Source organism: Cryptomeria japonica, chromosome 10 (assembly GCF_030272615.1).
Source record: "Cryptomeria japonica chromosome 10, Sugi_1.0, whole genome shotgun sequence".
NCBI lineage: Eukaryota > Viridiplantae > Streptophyta > Pinopsida > Cupressales > Cupressaceae > Cryptomeria > Cryptomeria japonica.
The window spans coordinates 8,887,443-8,905,062 of record NC_081414.1 but is presented as its reverse complement, the minus strand read 5'-3'; the positions used below and the strand labels follow the sequence as shown (position 1 = coordinate 8,905,062).

Genomic DNA, 17,620 nt, shown 5'->3' with positions numbered 1-17,620 from the left:
ATGGTTATGAAAATGATATTAATAAGAGGGTAAATGCAACATCAATATAATGTATGAAAAATAGCTACACATGTTTGCAACACAAGACATTCAGTTGGAGAAAGCTCTTAGTAAGAGTGAGCAGTTATTGCAAAGTGTTTTCTATGCCTCATAGGATTATACATATTAGAATATTTAATTATAGTTTAGTCACCTATATTTAGTTCCTTGTTTATTGGTCATTTAGCTTTTTAGTTAATTAGCTTTTAAGCTTTATTTAGCATTTAGCTTTTTCTTTTTAATTAATTAGCTTTTAAGCTTTATTTAGCATTTAGCTTTTTCTTTTTAGTTAATTAGCTTTTAAGCTTAATTTAGCTTTTAGCTCTTTAATCTTTTACTTTAATGTTATGTTCTAATTATAGAACATCGTCTTGTAACCTCTATATATACGTGTGTATATCGTTCAATGTAATTATCCGATTATTGAATCATTCATTCAATTTATTTTTCATGGTATCAGAGCATGGAAATTAAAAATTTTGAAAATTTTTGTTATTAAAATTTTTCGAAGTTTTTATTGAAGAGATTTTTTAAAAAACAGATTTTTTTCTCTCCCTGGGCAGTTTATTTTTTTGCAGGTTGAAAATTTTCCTAGGGTTTCTGCAATTTTTGACTAGGGTTTTGACCCTTCTGTTCAAGTCGAAATTTTATTTTGGTTGCAGATTCTTGGTGGGTTTTTTGAGAGATTTTTTGGATTGGTCTCAGATTTTTTTGGGTGCCTCGTTTTCCATGCCTCGATTTTTGTGCTAGCAAATTTGCCTTGGAATTTAAAAACAGTTCACAATTTCTGCTATTTCTGTGGACGTTGGGATTTTTGCTGTTTTTATGGCACCATTTATGTTGTTTTAAATGTGCAGAAAATTTTAATTTTTGGGTTTCTTCCAAACCTCGATATTCGTGCCAGAATTCTCCTATAGGGTTTTCAGTGTTTTCAGCAGCTGTTTCTATTCTGATTTTTTTTTAAATCAGATTTTCTGTCTCTTGCTTTCACTTAGTTGACCTCGATCAACCTCGATTTCCGTGATGGCATTATTAACCAACATCATGTTGGAACACAGTTAGAAGTTCAACAGTCGCAACTGCAACACCTGGAAACAGCGTATGCTTACCATCTTTGAGTATCGTTGCCTTGATCAACTTGTTTTGGGCAAGGAATCTCGTCCTACAACAGCAGGTGATGGTCAAGACAAACATGATGTAAAGAATCGAGAGGTTGTCATGCTTATCAAACTCTCTGTCACAGATGATCAACTCCCACAGGTGCCTTCAAGTAAAACAGCAAAAGAGATCTGGGATCTTTTGAAGGATCTTCATGAAATGTCCGACAAGAGCCGAGCTTTCTTTCTGAAGAATATGTTGTTTTCTATCATGATGGATGAGAAGTCATCTATCTAGGCACATCTTACGAAGATCAAGGACATCCGTGATCAGTTAGAAGCTATAGGCCGAACCATGGTGGAAGAGGATATGGTAGTGTTCATGCTGAAAAGCCTTCCCAGATCCTACGAGCATTTCATTGATACGCTCAATATCTCCTCTACTAGTGTTGATTTGAAGTTTCCTGATCTTTGCAACAAGTTGCTCCAACAGGATCGATGGAAGCAGCAGTTTGGAAGCAACGCTAGTTCATCCACTGAACAGGCTTTCACAGCCTCAGCTTCGCATAAGTACAAGGGTAAAGCTCCGTCCTTCCAGTAGAAAGGACAAGGTCAAGGTCAACCTCAACAGTCTTCCAAAAAGAAGAGCTTACAGTGTTCCTACTGTCATATATATGGCCATTTGGTGAAAGATTGCCGGAAATTGCTAGCATCCCAGCAATCCAAACAGGGAGGGTCCAAGCAGAAAGCCAATTCTGCCACGCATCTTGATCAGAAGGAATCTGCCTTCTATGCGTTCATGGCCCAAACCTCCTCTGATGATGTTCAATCATCAACCTGGTACATTGACTCTGGAGCCTCTCGACATTTCACACATCGTCGGGATTGGTTTACAGAGTACATGCCTTTCACTGATTCAGTGATCTTTGGTGGAGGCGAAGAGTATACTGTTGTCAGCAAGGGCAACGTTCAGATTTCATCTGGTGGGAGGGATTTAATATTCCTCAATGTATACTTTGTACCTATTATGAAGCTCAATCTACTGTCAGTCAGTTAGATTATGCAGCATTCACCACAACTGGATGTCGTCTTCGAGTTGCACAAGTGCAACATTGTTGACAGGGAGACTCGCACTACAATTGCAGTTGGTATTGAGGATCATGGTCTTTATAGACTTGTTGATTCTACTAGTTCTCAGGAGCTCGTCATGGCAGCTAGGAGTACTTCCATCAGCACTCTTTGGCATCAGCGATATGGGCATCTCAATGTCCACTATCTCTCTCAGTTGGTTCGAGAGGATCTAGTCATAGGATTACCTAAGATTCAAACTCAAAATCATGGAGTTTGCGGAGCGTGTCAAGCTGGAAAGCAGCATAGGACTCCGTTTTCAGATAGAGATGCTTGGAGAGCATCCAAGGTTTTGCAGTTCGTTCATGCAGACATCTGTGGTCCCATGAACACTCCATTCGTCACTGGATGTAGGTATTTTCTATTATTTGTTGATGATTTTAGCAAACGCATGTGGGTTTATTTTCTTAAGCAAAAATCAGAGGTGTTCACCATGTTTCAAACGTTTAAGGCCTTAGTGGAAAAAGAGTCTAGCTGTCAGATAGTCACTCTTCGGTCCGACAATGGAGGGGAATTTTGTTCTACAAAGTTCACCAACTTTTGTGCATCACATGGCATTAAGCATCAGCTTACCACACCTTACACCCCACAGCAGAACGGTGTTGTTGAATGCAGGAACCGTACAGTCACTGAGATTGCTCAGTCTATGTTGGAGCATAGAAATGTTCCAAAACACTTTTGGGCGGAAGCGGTCTTCACTGTAGTCTACCTTCTGAACCGGTCTCCCACAAAGGCCGTTAAGAAGATGACTCCAGAGGAAGCTTGGTCTGGCAAGAAGCCCAAAATCAGTCATTTGAAAGTTTTTGGCTCTGCAGCTTATGTTTGGATTCCAGATGCCACGCGCACCAAACTGGATCCAAAGAGTCAGAAGTTGATGTTCATCGGCTACAGTGACAACCACAAGGCATATCGGCTGGTTGATATAGACACTAATCACCTCATATTTAGTCGAGATGTAGTATTTGATGAAGAAAGAGGGCCTTTTCAGCCTTCCTCTCCTGATTTGAGCACTGAGGATCACCCTCCAAAGGCTGTAAGTATGGGTGTTCGTCTTCCCTTAGCTCCACTTGATGGGAGGGATTTAGTTGACTCTGAAGTTGTGGGGTCTCCCAGGCATGACATTGCACCCCCTGACTTTCCTCAAGATCTTCTCGATCCACATCTAGAGGAGCTTGCTCTAGATATTCCAGGCACTCTTCATCCTGCAGCAGATGTTGGTACTTCTACTCTCCGGCCTAAGTGGTGGGCCAAGACCATTGGTGATCTTCATGATGATGAGCTCATTGAGGGTAGATCCGTTAGAGGTAAGAGCCAACAACACACAGTTAATTTTGCTCTTATGGCCAACATTCACAGTATTTATGGGCCTCAAACATATACAGAGGCTAAAGGTGTACCTGAATGGGAAAAGGCTATGGCAGCGGAGCAACACAGTCTTTTGAAAAACAACACTTGGGTATTGTCTGATCTTCCTCCAGGAAAGAAGCCCATTGGCTGCAAATGGGTGTTTAAAGTCAAGTATAAAGCTGATGGAAGTCTTGATAAGTACAAGGCTCGGTTGGTGGCAAAAGGGTTTTCACAGAAGGAGGGCATCGACTATGAGGAGACATTTGCTCCCACAGCCAAGATGAGTACCATTAGGCTTGTTTTTGCTCTCTCAGCTCAATTTGGATGGAAAGTCCATCAAATGGACGTCAAGAGTGCCTTTTTCAATGGTGATTTGCAAGAAGAAGTCTACATGACGCAGCCTCCAGGTTTCAAGGTTGCCGGTAAGGAACACCAAGTATGTAGACTAGTCAAAGCACTCTATGGCCTCAAACAGGCTCCTCGTGCATGGTACATCAAAATTGATAAGTACTTGATTGATCAAGGCTTTCAGAGGAGTCCTTCAGATCCCAATTTGTATGTCAAACATACTAGTGATGATATTCTATTTCTAGTAGTCTATGTTGATGATCTTATAAATACTGGCAATGCAGCACATCTGATCATGCAGGTCAAACAAAATTTGTGTTAGCATTTTGATACGACAGATTTGGGACTTCTCCATTATTGTCTCGGTGTAGAAGTTTTGCAGACTGATAGCCACATATTCATTTCTTAGTCAAAGTATGCCAAGAGCCTACTAGATAATTTTCAAATGCAAGATTGTAAACTTGCATCTACACCTATGGAGATAGGGTTCAAATTATCAGCCAAATCAGATTCACCTGTAGTGGATGAGTCTTCATTCAGGCAACTAGTGGGCAGCCTCATCTATTTCACCCCCACTAGACCTGACATCAGTTATGCTGTGAGCTATATTTCTCGCTTCATGTCAGCCCCAAAAGTTGAAAATTGGGTTGCAGCGAAGCGTGTGCTTAGATATGTGAAGGGCACTCCTGATTTTGGCATTCTGTACAGCAGAAGCAAAGATCCTAGGCTGGTTGGTTTTACAGACTCAGATTGGGCAGGTTGTGTTGATGACAGAAAGTCAACTTCTGGGTATGTTTTCAGCTTGGGTACAGGTGCAGTCACATGGACTAGCAAGAAGCAACGGGCAATAGCTCTTTCCTCGACCGAAGCAGAGTATCGGGGAACTGTTAAGGCAGCATGTGAGACATTTGGCTACGTAGGATGCTTGCAGACATGCAAATGTCTCAACTAGGACCTACTCCCTTGTTTTGTGATAATCAAGGGGTTCTAAAATTAGCCAAAAATCCAGTTTTCCATGAGCGGACAAAGCATGTGGAGCTTCATTGTCATTTCATCCGCCAGCATGTTGAAGATGGATCAGTGATACTGCAATACATTCCTACAAAAGATCAGACTGCGGATATCCTCACCAAGTCCTTGAGCCCGACAAAGTTTCTCAAATTTAGAGGGCAGCTTGGTGTAATAGATAGCATGACCATTAAGGGAGGGTATTAGAATTTTTAATTATATTTTAGTCACCTATATTTAGTTCCTTGTTTAATGGTCATTTAGCGTTTTAGTTAATTAGCTTTTAAGCTTTATTTAGCATTTAGCTTTTTCTTTTTAATTAATTAGCTTTTAAGCTTTATTTAGCATTTAGCTTTTCTTTTTAGTTAATTAGCTTTTAAGCTTAATTTAGCTTTTAGCTCTTTAATCTTTTACTTTAACGTTATGTTCTAATTATAGAACATCGTCTTGTAACCTCTCTATATACGTGTGTATATCGTTCAATGCAATTATCCGATTATTGAATCATTCATTCAATTTATTTTTCAATACAGAGCTCTACTACACTTATATAAGCTCTCACACACTTGCAAGATGTCTTGGCACTGCAACAATCCCTGTTATAGTAGTAAGATGAACTCCAACCACCTTAAGATATGGCCCTATGGGAAATGGACTAAAACCACTATACTCCCATGAAAAGATGGAGTAACAGCACCATCAAGTTGAGAGGACTCTTCTTTGAGGCTTCCGATTTCTTGTTTCTGACAAGTATATGCCTTCCTAAATCCTTCCCTTGGAAAATAACAAAGACCAAATGTCAAAAATGAGATTTATAATGCTGAAACCTTCATATTCCCTGGCTTGTAACATTTTTGCTGCTTCTGCTAGTCAGTGATACACATTCACTGGGGCAATCACACATCTTCCATGGTATAATCTACATTTACTGTGGTATAAGGTGAGTTTACTGGGGCAGTTACACTTTTGCTGCCTGTACAAACAGGCGATTTTACTGCAAAAGAGTTTTTTCAGGTCATTTTGAGGTCTGTAATTTTGTATCAGAGATCTCTGGAGATGTTCCATACCATGTCAGATACTCTCTGGACTATTACAGTCCCCTAGGCCCTGCATTCCAATGAATTTCCATCCAATGTATCTTTGAGTTTTTGACTGGGAGGAATCATTTTGACTGTATGGTCCAACTTGTTCAACTTTCTCTATCCCTTTTTTTGGATCATTGATGATATGTTTTCATATTCTATTTAATTAACTGTTGCTATGTAGAAGAGCCGTATGTACAGTTATTGGTTGATCTGAGAATTTTCTAGAGTCCCTGTATCTCTTTCCACTAGGATGCAAAGCCAATCTTTAGATTCTCAAGTCCATATGGTGCCCCTGAGATGCTGAATCAAGATTAGTTAACAATGTTAGTTTTATAATTTATTTGTTTGGTTGTTTTCATGTCACCATATGGCATTCATATTTCTTTCCAAAACTTGATGGTCCTATAGTTTGCAGTTGCACACTGAAGACATGTTTCACCTTTTGTTTGCATTGGTTTGAATTATCACATTAAAGATGTCACTATATTTTAGGTCTTGTGATTGTACTGTATGAAAAGCACTGTAAATATTTCTTTCCTTTGCTACAGCAAAATCACATATTAAAGAATAATGGTTGAGGATTATTTTTTCTTTTTTGTTGCAATGCCCAAGGCATCTTTATATTTGTATTTAATATAACTCCAATGTGCAGGATTATATTTGACTAAAAATTCATCAAATCCTGGTGCTGGTGATATATTCATGGGATTTCTAGGATCTGTGATTCTCTCATTTGCTTTCTCAATGTTTCGGCAAAGAAAGGTCTTTCACATTCCTTTAGAGGCTTCTTTATTGGCAATTTGAAATATGCTGGAAGGTGATCTATAAATTATAAATTTCTTGCCAGAAATGCCACTCTGTGAATGTACAAGTTGAATAAATAATCACATGACTTATTAGGTTACAATATTTATAAGTATAATGTTCCATCTTTTTGTGTACCCTTATATCAAATGAATTACTTGTGTTTGGTATTCTGTCTACTCTTGTTCTAGTGGATTGGACCTCTATTCATCTTTTGCAACCACAATTGACTAATACAGAATGTCTGCCACTCTCTAAGTACTTGCAATTATTCTGTATCTACAGCAATCTACCCACTCTTTTCCTAATCCATCATAATCTGAAGAATACTGTTGTTAGAGTCTTACAGACATCCTTTAGACTACCTTGTCATAAACAAGTAGCCACAAAGGCAAGTTGTGGTAAATGAATTTGCAGTGATACAACTAAATATCTAGCATGAATTTGCTCTGGAGATCTTATGAAGTTGGATTTCTTTTGTGTTTAGCTTGTCAAGCGACATGCCTCGGAGATCTTCACAGCAGTGGTGGCTTCAACTGTTTTTTCCCTTTATTCAACAGCAGTTGTAGGGCGCATGATTGGGTTGGAACCAGCCTTAACTGTTTCCATTTTACCAAGGTGTATCACTGTTGCACTAGCACTTAACATTGTCAGTCTTTTTGAAGGTCCGTTTTCTTTTCCCTTAATCTTTTACATTTGATGTTGCAGCCTATAAACATACATATACATTGTGCCAACAGCACCTAGTGATGGTTGTCCCTTGCACAAACTGTGATTAATTTTTGTATGCATGCACATGCGAATTCATTCTTCAACTATAGCAAAACAGCTCTTTAGCATATGACTACACATCAAGTTGTATTTTTTAGTTTCATGTTTGCAGAGAATCATGTAATTTTCTGCAACCTACAACGATAACTTGGTTGGGGATGCTACTGGCAACGGATTACTAAGTCGTGGACTAGCTCCTAATTCCTATGCTCCCCAAGTTTCTGGGATGGGGACAGCAGGGGACAGGTTTTTTTGAAGGATATGTTTTATGCAACGACTATTAAAAAGCTAGGAATTCTTTTAAACTATAAGGAAATTTCAAATATTTATATGTTAAGATTTAACAGGCATTCATCATAGACACTATAGACCTCTCTGCGCATGGGTAATTGAATGGGAATTATGATACAAGTGCAAAGGTCATGCCCCACACTAAAAGATATCATGGCTAGAGTTTTAACAATACTAACACTAGGCTACCTTTAGAAAATATAAAAAATCTTATTGTCTAATAGAGTTTGCAGCCCTAAGATTTATTGAAAGGTTTCAAGTCATTTGTCTACACTTAGTTAGCAAATTATGAAAGTGGTGCACTTCCCATTGACCCCACTGGGTGTTTTGCCGGCAAATTCCCACCAGACTCATTTGAATCTTGATACAGAGCTATACATTACTTAGCATGAATCCACAACAATTGTAACTATAAGTCTGACTAAGTACTAGACCAACTATTAATCATGATCACAAAATCTACAAAATACATATCCCCAGTTGTAGATCTCTGCATCTTTATAGTTGAAGTCACAATCAAGGATTATCTTGTTTCATACATAGGACAACCTATTTGGTATACAAGAAACACCACAAATGAAGTTGGCATGCGATAGTTGTTATAATACTATACACAAGTTAAAGTCATAGTTTGATAGGAAATAATGCAAAAATGTATTATAATGTCCTACATGGACAACTCATAGAATAATACCATCTATTAGTATCTTAGCTGAGGTCAAATTGGAACATACCCAATAATATTTTTACTTAACTGTTCCTCTTTGTTAATGAGTTTGACAGCAGAGCATGCAATTCTGAAGGCTTCAGGAAAACTTCAACAATAAATCCCTCACCTGAATATACACACCTATCAACCATGTCTTTATTAACTCATGCTGATACACACATGCACACACATACACACATAGAAATCAACGACAAACACCAGAAAGAAAACTGTTTTTGACACATGGTTTCTTAAGTTGGTCAATGCTTTAGCTTTATGATTGTTTCATTGAGTGGTTTAAATCAATTTAATCAAAGATTTTTGTGATCATCTTGTCTTATTTCAATTCTAAATTTCTTATGCAATATAAAATAAGTTTTTTTTATAATTTTAGAGTTCTTCAATGATTGCGTGAGTGATGTAGAGGTTTTTACATGATCTGTAAAGGATTTTTGGTGATCATCTTGTGCAATTGCCATTATAATGCAATCCTAAAGAAGTTCTATTATTAATTTAGCTTTTTTCAGTGTTTGCTTGAGTGATGTAGAGGTTTTCCGTGATCTGTAATTGTCTATTCTATAAATAATAACAATTCATCAATCTTTTGCAAAACAAGAACTTGGGTATGGGATACATCAAAAATGGTTACTTATGCTTTCTAATGTCAACGATGCATTGACCTTCCATTATATTATGGACATAATTTGGGTGGGTCTAGCAGAGATCTGAACCATGTATTGCTGATGCTTAGCCCTAGATATTTTGGATTCATTAGACATCCTTCTAGGTTACTTCATCAATGTATTACCCTTACATTCCATTTGTTATGGTTCCCTAGGCCTAGTGTCCACTTCTGAATTTGTCCTCTTGGCCTATACATTTTAAGGATATCTCTTTAGCCAGCCCCATCAAGGCCTTGCTGCTTTTTAGCAGCTAATGTTCCTTTCGAAACTGTGACTTCCAAATTTGCATGGTGTAAATATACATGCAAGGCAAAATCATTTCCAAATCAGGCAGAAGCTATCCTTACAATATACTTATGAATTGTAGTTTGCATTTACATTTCATATTCTCCAAAGTCAATGAACATGCTTTCTCTCAAGGACAACAAAATTTACAGCAGAAGGCAAATTTAGGATAATCTATCAGCTTACCTTGTGCACCAGGTGTTTCCCAAATTGTCTTCACCTTCAATCACCTCATCTGAGATGTGATTTATCCCTTTGGTTCTTAGTCCGAGAAAGATTTCATTATTTCAGATTAAGTAGTAGAGATTAGTAATTTGTTTTTTAACAAGTTTGTTGATGTTAATGTATTAACCTATATAGCAATTTACTATCTTACAACATCAAAGTTATATCTCCCTGACATTCTGTTCGGCCGAGATCCCTAAGGTTAGGTTCTTGATGCCCTATATTTACCTAATTTTAAATATAGTTATCCGTCTTATCAAAGAATTTTAGCGTATAAAGACTGTCTTCATAAATGAAGAATTCATAATATTCGTGTATGAAATGATTATAGAAAATGTTGCGTATAAATAGCAAGAATAATGCATCTACTAAAGTAAATATTTGACGTGAAGAATCTCCCTTGGGGTAGAAATTTCTGTGAAGAAAAGTTCAGAACTTTTTTGGAATAACTACATTGTGGTTGTTCATTTACAGAAACTTCTTCTGTCATTTCCTTTGTATCCTATCTATTCTTCTGTTGCATGGAAAATGGCCATTGAGGATGGTTTCATATTTATTTTTCTGTAGTTACTTTGTCCATTAATATTATAATGTGATACCACTTTAAAAACTGGTTGATTTTTTTGTTTCAAGTATTGATTTAAAGGATCAATTCACCGTGTTCCTGTTCATAATGATATAAATCACTTATGTTATAATTGTAACTGCTAATTCAAGTTAAGATATCATATGCTTAACTAATACAAGTATCTTAAGTCTTATTAAGTGTAGCTGTATTCAAATTTTGTTTCATGATCAAATCATCTGTGTTACAATCTACCCTTTTCATTAAGATTCAAAACTTAACCTTTTTATATAAATCTATCTTTATCCAATTTGAACTAATAAAATAACTTTTACATTTCACTAAACATAAAGTCCATACCTTCTAAACAGTACACTTAAAGACACAAGGGACCTCTTCTTCAAAGTACACTCTCGTAACAATTAGTTGCCTTCTGATACCCAACCATGCTCTCAGTGCAACCAACATCAGAAAATAGATACCAGATCTCTTACCTTATTGCAAATATGATTAGATGCCATGCAATGGACCGCATGATGTTTGATCTTATAACACAATAAATAATCATTGTGTAGAGTATTTAAGAATGCAATACGCTTCACACTGGAAGAAGCATTTCCCTGGACAAGGTTCTATAATCAACAAACCTATAATTAGAACTTGTCTATTTATATAAACCTTTATAGAGATTTCCTGTCAAGCTATTTATATTAATCATTTCCTATCAAACTATTCATATTAATGATTTAGATACAAGGTTAGATGTTGTTTGCCCTCTCGGGTGAATAACTTAAAGTACACAGATAAAACACATAATGCAGAATAACAATGCCATAGATATCAGATAAAATATAAAAGATGTTATTCCATTCATAATCGTTTTCCGTCACAAGTTACATTCGGAAGTATATAAAGATACCGAGGGGGTGCGAGCGCCAACCGTCGCATCGCAACTACCACCCCGCGGTTGCCAACTAACCAAGACAATTACAACTTAATTAACTAGTTTTATTTTCATGTACAATATTGCCACTAACATCATCCCCCCCAAAAGAAAAGAAGTCGTCTCTGGACGACTTAATACAAAATAGAGATGACATTATATAGAACTGTTGACGCTAGTCGAGCCCGAAACTTATACACTTGCTGCGTCCTCGCTTAAAAACCCTTTTCTGCTACCATCCGATGCTCAAGTGCGTATTTCACCATTAGTGCTTCCTTTGACATCACAATCCTCCTGTGCCTAAATCAAACTTGTCTGCAAAACATGCTTTTCAGTCTCAGCCTCCACCAACTGCTACTCAAATGATACTATCTCCCTAGCCAATTTGTCCTCGATAGCCACCTGCACTGCCCTCTCGGCATCCAACTCTTAGGTATGCCAAGCTAAGTCTCACGCTAGTACTGCCTCCAACCTGGTGGTCAGCTCCTCCCGAGCCCTCTGTGCATCCACCAAGGTAACCTCACATCCAGCCGAGACATACTCCAAGTTCCTCAAAGCGTACCATTCCTGCCTGGAGGTGGCCACAACCCTCTGACACAAAGGCTAAGAGACGCCTAAAATCCTTCATCACACTCCCCAAAGGCTGATAACTGAATTGAATAACTCTTTGGTGTCGTATGACTTCGCGTTCTTGCAATGCCTTCCCTCAAATTCTGTTTATTCGCAACCTCCAAATCCGTCTCCCTCTACGGCTTATGGCTTTCCCGCCAATGCTTAGCTGCAGGCTTCTTTCTCATAGTACGGAACAACCCAACACTTACTGTGCCTTCTCTGATGCCCTTCGCTAGACTCAAAAAGTGTATTGTAGCTCAAAAATAAACTGGGGGTCAAGGGGCAGTGCCCCCAGCGGCGTCAAGGGGCAGCGCCCCCGCCGCTAAGACCAATTGACAACCTTCAGAACCACACGAAAGTCCATGGCGCGCATCATTTCTGTGATATTTTAAGATGTCAAAACCCTTCTTCTCCACTCTAATATTTTCAGCGTCCTGGCTCCAGAGGTCATTGAATGATTTTTCTGGTCGTCGTTGTTTTTTCTTTTTTTTTTCCTTTGTAATGTCCCCGATGGCACCCCGACCATACAACCTCCCCGTACGGTCAACAACAACACTGACACCTCCAATCGTACGACCACCTTCCCGTGCGGTCAACACCCTCCTTACCGTACGGACACACCTCCAGCGTACGGACAACATGGTCAACCGTGCACACCGTATGGTCCTCCTTCCGCACGCCCAACGCAGTTCAATTGTATAGTGGACCACTGACGACGGAGCGGCTGGGTGTGTGTTTGTGCGGCTGCGTGTTTGTGCGGGGCTGCGTTTTATGTCTCCGCGCCTTTATTCCTTGCGGCAGCAGTGGTTTCCACCGCACGATGTCTCCGTGCCTTTATTCCTTGCGGCAGTGGTGGTTTCCACCGCACGGTGTCTCCATGCCTTTATTCCTTGCGACAGCGGTGGTTTCCACTGCACGGTGGTACCACCGCCAGTGTTGCCACCGTCGGTGTTTCCATCGCCAATGGTCCCACCGTCGGCGTTGCCGCCGCACGGTGGTCCCACTGTGGCTTTCTTCCTCTTTTTTTTCTTTTTTTTTTCCAAGTGTCTAAATTTGGCTCAGGTTTCGTGCCTCTGGGATCGCCCTTTCTTGGTTTGCCTTGCCCAAGAGTCTCTCGCTTTTGTCCCGTGCCTCTCGATTCGCCTGCCCGGCCTCTCAGGTCCCCTTCCATCCTATCGGGTTCCCCTCCGGACTCTCGGGTGTCCTTCGGGCCTCTCGGGTCCCCTGCACGCTTCTCGTGGTAGGGTTTCAATTTGGACCCATTGGTGGCAAGTCTATTTTCAATGGCCATCCGAAGACCTGGAACCACAAATTCTACAGGGACCACGGTCTCCTTCCCGTACATAAGAAGAAGAAGAATAATAAAGATTTTGAATGCTACGGCCTTCCACACAGGGTTCCAATCGTTGCCGACACGAATGATCTTGGGATTATCTACATCACCGAGGTTTGGGGCATCTCCCTTCCAATATTCTCTGTATTTTGGCACGTACACCTCCTCTGTTACTTGCTCTGGTTCCTCTACTTCGAGCTTGTAGCTCTGGAACATTTCGTAATCCTCCATCTACCAGTGGAAGAGCCCATTCAATGACCCTATCTCATCCTCGGAGCACTCTCCTAGTTTGAGAATCCCTTCGTCGTTGGGCTCCCTGTAGCCCCATCCTTCGTCCCTCAGGTCATCTTTTCCTTCACCCTCCGATTTCGAAGATGATGCCAGTTCCTCGCCGACAACCTGGGTCCTCAGATCAATGGTGTACTTCCGCCCCCCTTTTTCCATAGAAAGGGTGTTCTTTTTCCAGTCATGGTTCACCTTTGCTGTAACCAGCCACCCTCTGCCTAAGATGGCGTTGTACCCCTTCTTCTTGAGTGGGATTACCACAAAATCTAGTATGAAGGGTTGTGTGCCGATGGTGACTGGCTGGGCCATTAGGGTGCCGAGTGGCTTGATGCTGTGCTGGTCTGCACCTACCAAGTTGAACGTGGGTGGCCATAGTGTTGGCTTCCCCAACTTCTTCCACGTATCCTCTGGCAGTACATTCACCCCCGAACTTTCGTCCACGATGGTGTCTTTGAGGATAGCCTTGAGAATTTCCATCTCTACTACAGCAGGATGCCGACCACTATTTCAGGCCAACAACATTGGGTCAGTCGAGGGGCTGACGGAACTTCTGCCCGTGTGGCACGCAAAGGTGCTTGCACAATGGTTTGTATGGAACTAAAAATGGCGGTTCTTAACTGTGGCATTGTTTCTAGAAGGTCCTTTACCCTTATAGGTACTTCCATCTGCAGTACTTGCCCAATGATGTTATTTTCAGCTTCCGTACGGGATGATGTACTCACCACCTCGTTGTTCCGTCGTTCGGCCGTCATCTCACGTTCAATATTGGCCTTTGCCTCCCGTAATCTCTCCTTCTTCGTACGGGGGTCGGGATAAGTGGCCTTTTTCATCTAAGCGTGTGTGCCTTTTTCGTCTGAGCGCGGGTGACCGCCAGTACTTCTTTCTTACCCGTCTTCTCAGCCTTCTCAATGTTGAGGAGATTAACCCCTGCCTTTGGGCAATTTGCGTCCTCATGGTCGCCTGGCCCACACCATTGGCAGAGGTGCTGAGGGGTGGCTTCCTTCGTGCAATCATGGGCGAAGTGCCTCCATTGATTACAGGCCCTACATTGGATCATTGGCCGACCCTTGGTGTCATACTGGATACGGCTTCCATTATTGTTATTGTTGTTATTCCTTCCGCCGCTGCGTCTGTTGTCCCGGTAACCTCCAAATGATGCCGTTGTGTTAGTTTGTTGGGTTGTACCCGCTGGTGCGGATTTTGTGGCCTGCTCAGTGAACAACACTTGGCTCATTTGCGTACTTCGGGTTTTCATGTTGTATGGGCATTCCTTGATGGAGTGTCCTATCACTTGGCAAATCTCACAAAAGGCCTTCCTCGGGTAGGTGCCTTTTGTGTGGCCTTCTCCCTTACAATCAGTGCACCACATGTCTTCGTATTTGCTCGTGCTTCCTTTCATGTTCTTAAATTCCTTCAACATACGGTGCAATATCCTTTTGAAGAGCTTGCACCTTCTTACTTGATGATAAGTCACTACTGCTTTCTCCCGAGGACTCCTCTTCTCCAGAGGACTTGTCCTTTTTCTTCCTCGATGTTTTGTCTTCACTTTCCAAATCCATCGCGCGGTTGTATGCGTCATCGTATGAAGTGGGCGGTACAATCTTCATCTTCTTCCGCAGGGATGACCGCAACCCTTCCACGAACCATCTCTTCTTTAGTCCGTCAGCAGGCTGGTTTTCCATCTTCCCCAGTAACTCTTTTAGTTGTCGGCTATATGTTCGCACTGTCTTGTACTTTCCCTGCTTTGTGCTTAATATCTCCGCCACGATCTCATTATCATCTCGAAGGAGTTGAAAATCCTTCTCGAAAGCTTTCTGTAGGTCATCCCATGTTCCCACCTTTGTTTTGTCCACATCAGAGTACCAATCAATGGTTACTCCTCTCAGGGTGGCAGGGAATTGCACCACCCAATCCGCTTTGTCAACTACCCCGTTGGCTGACCATATTGTCTCACATGTATGGCAGTGCCGTACGGGGTCATTGTTGCCATCTCCATTGAATTTAGGCAACTTCTGTTTGCCCGCCATTGAGGGGGGTCGTTTTCCTAGAGGTGGCTGTGGCTGCGTCTGTGCGCCGCTCCCTTCGGCGCTGGTGGTGTGTCCTGCATGGGTGACTAGAGGTACGGTGCTTTGCCTGCTGTGTGTGGCACCTCCAACCGTACGGTTGTCCTCCCCTCCGTTGTCGCCCGCACCCACTCCTGGCTCCCTCTCGTGATCCTCACTTCGTGGCGTAAGGGATAAGTTTCTAAACTGATCTCGAGTCTCTTCGACTAGATTCCGCCGTAACCTTGTTTCCTCCAGAAACTCTTCGTGGCTCCGCACCCTACGGTGTTCTGGCGACGCGTAGAAATTTCCCTTGGCTTCTGCACCCTCCGTGACACCTCCTTGGTTCCCTTCGGGCCACCCTTCGGCAGGTCGTCCTTCGGCAAGTTGCCTCAGCCTCCGTCTACGTTCTACTTGCTGTTCCAGAATCAAGGCCCTCTGTGCGGCCTCCCACTCGTCCGTTTCTGCTTTCTTATTTCTATCTTTATTTAATAGGTTGGGCATTGATTTCCATACATTTCCATAATTCACAACACATAAACCAGAGCATGCCTTTATTAATTCATTTCGTCAGATACAACTCGTGTCAATATTATGACACCTTTGTTTGAATATAGAATGTTCTTTATCCCTATGGGATTCAAGGTTCAATTCCCTTGTCGTAGTGTCTTCTCCGCTGTAGAGCTCTGTTTGCGTGTCGTCGGCCTCTGGGTTTATCTCACCAACGGGTAGGCCCATCGTGTCCGTGTGCCATCCATTTCTTCCGTTCCCGAGTATGTCTAGGCAGCGGCGCCAAATGTTTGCCCTCTCGGGTGAATAACTTAAAGTACACAGATAAAACACATAATGCAAAATAACAATGCCATAGATATCAGATAAAATATAAAAGATGTTATTCCATTCATAATCGTTTTCCGTCACAAGTTACATTCGGAAGTATATAAAGATATCGAGGGGGTGCGAGCGCCAACTGTCGCACCGCAACTACCACCCCGCCGTTGCCAACTAACCAAGACAATTACAACTTAATTAACTAGTTTTATTTTCATGTACAATATTGCCGCTAACAGATGTCCAGCTTTAGCTCTAAACCTTTTTTCATAACTTCAACAAGATTTTCTAACAATATGTATACTTCATTTATTCACAGTGTAAACATTCAAGTATTCAGTGTACCTCTATCTACTTCTTCATACAGGCTAGCATTCCTCAATAGAGAACACACATCCTCAGTTTAGACAGGGTTCTGATCTGTTCATAACTGTTCCTCTATATTGACATATTACCTCTTAAAGTCTTTCTCTAAATTTTCCTTATGACTTCCCAGTCGCATTCATGACTTAAACTGTGCGATACTATGTTTACATTGCTCCTGTATGTTCCACAGATAAAATACACACTTTAATGTTTATTTTATTGATTACAAGTAGGTCCACACAGTCTGGTCCATGGCAAAACAGTCAAAGATCTTTAATTTGTTTCATCAGATAATAGTATGTCATTGATAAAGCTTAACAATTTTTCCTTTGATTGTCATAGACCAATTCATTATACCTTCAGAGATTATACCCCAAATCCATCTACAGACAATCATTGATTCTCTCACAAGGTGAATCATCAATAATCACATAATGTCAAATAGTTACAGTAGGTTCATCAAATACGGTATAATGTTTCATTACTCCCAGACAAAGATTGTTTACAATAGTTTAGCTTGAGTATCATAACTTAGTGAGAAGGTTTCACTAATATATTTATATTCAGTCAAATACGATAAAGAAGTAAAGGAATATTACATGTTATCAATTGCTTCGTACTACTTAAGTGAAATAGTATAGAGCTACATTTCACAAACCTCAAGGATAGATATAAACCAACTAAAGTTTACATATATAAGTACTATATGAATAATGATAGACTAAGATACTGGGTTTGTATAGAATCATCCTTGTACTGGCCCTAATGGGTTTTAGTATAGGTCCTAGCTTGGGTCTCTCTTAGTGCCCTTTAGGAGTTGATT

At 40.7% G+C, this 17,620-nt stretch overlaps 1 protein-coding gene across 1 annotated transcript in view; it reads left to right on the top strand.

The window, feature by feature from the left end:
• Nucleotides 1-17,620, top strand: part of LOC131069386 (plastidal glycolate/glycerate translocator 1, chloroplastic) — a 47,251-nt gene that overhangs the window by 15,319 nt on the left and 14,312 nt on the right. Inside the window, exons 5-6 of the mRNA XM_058004775.2 lie at nucleotides 6,705-6,814; nucleotides 7,344-7,521. Coding sequence (XP_057860758.1) covers nucleotides 6,705-6,814; nucleotides 7,344-7,521 — 288 coding nt within the window. The remainder of the gene's footprint in view (nucleotides 1-6,704; nucleotides 6,815-7,343; nucleotides 7,522-17,620) is intronic.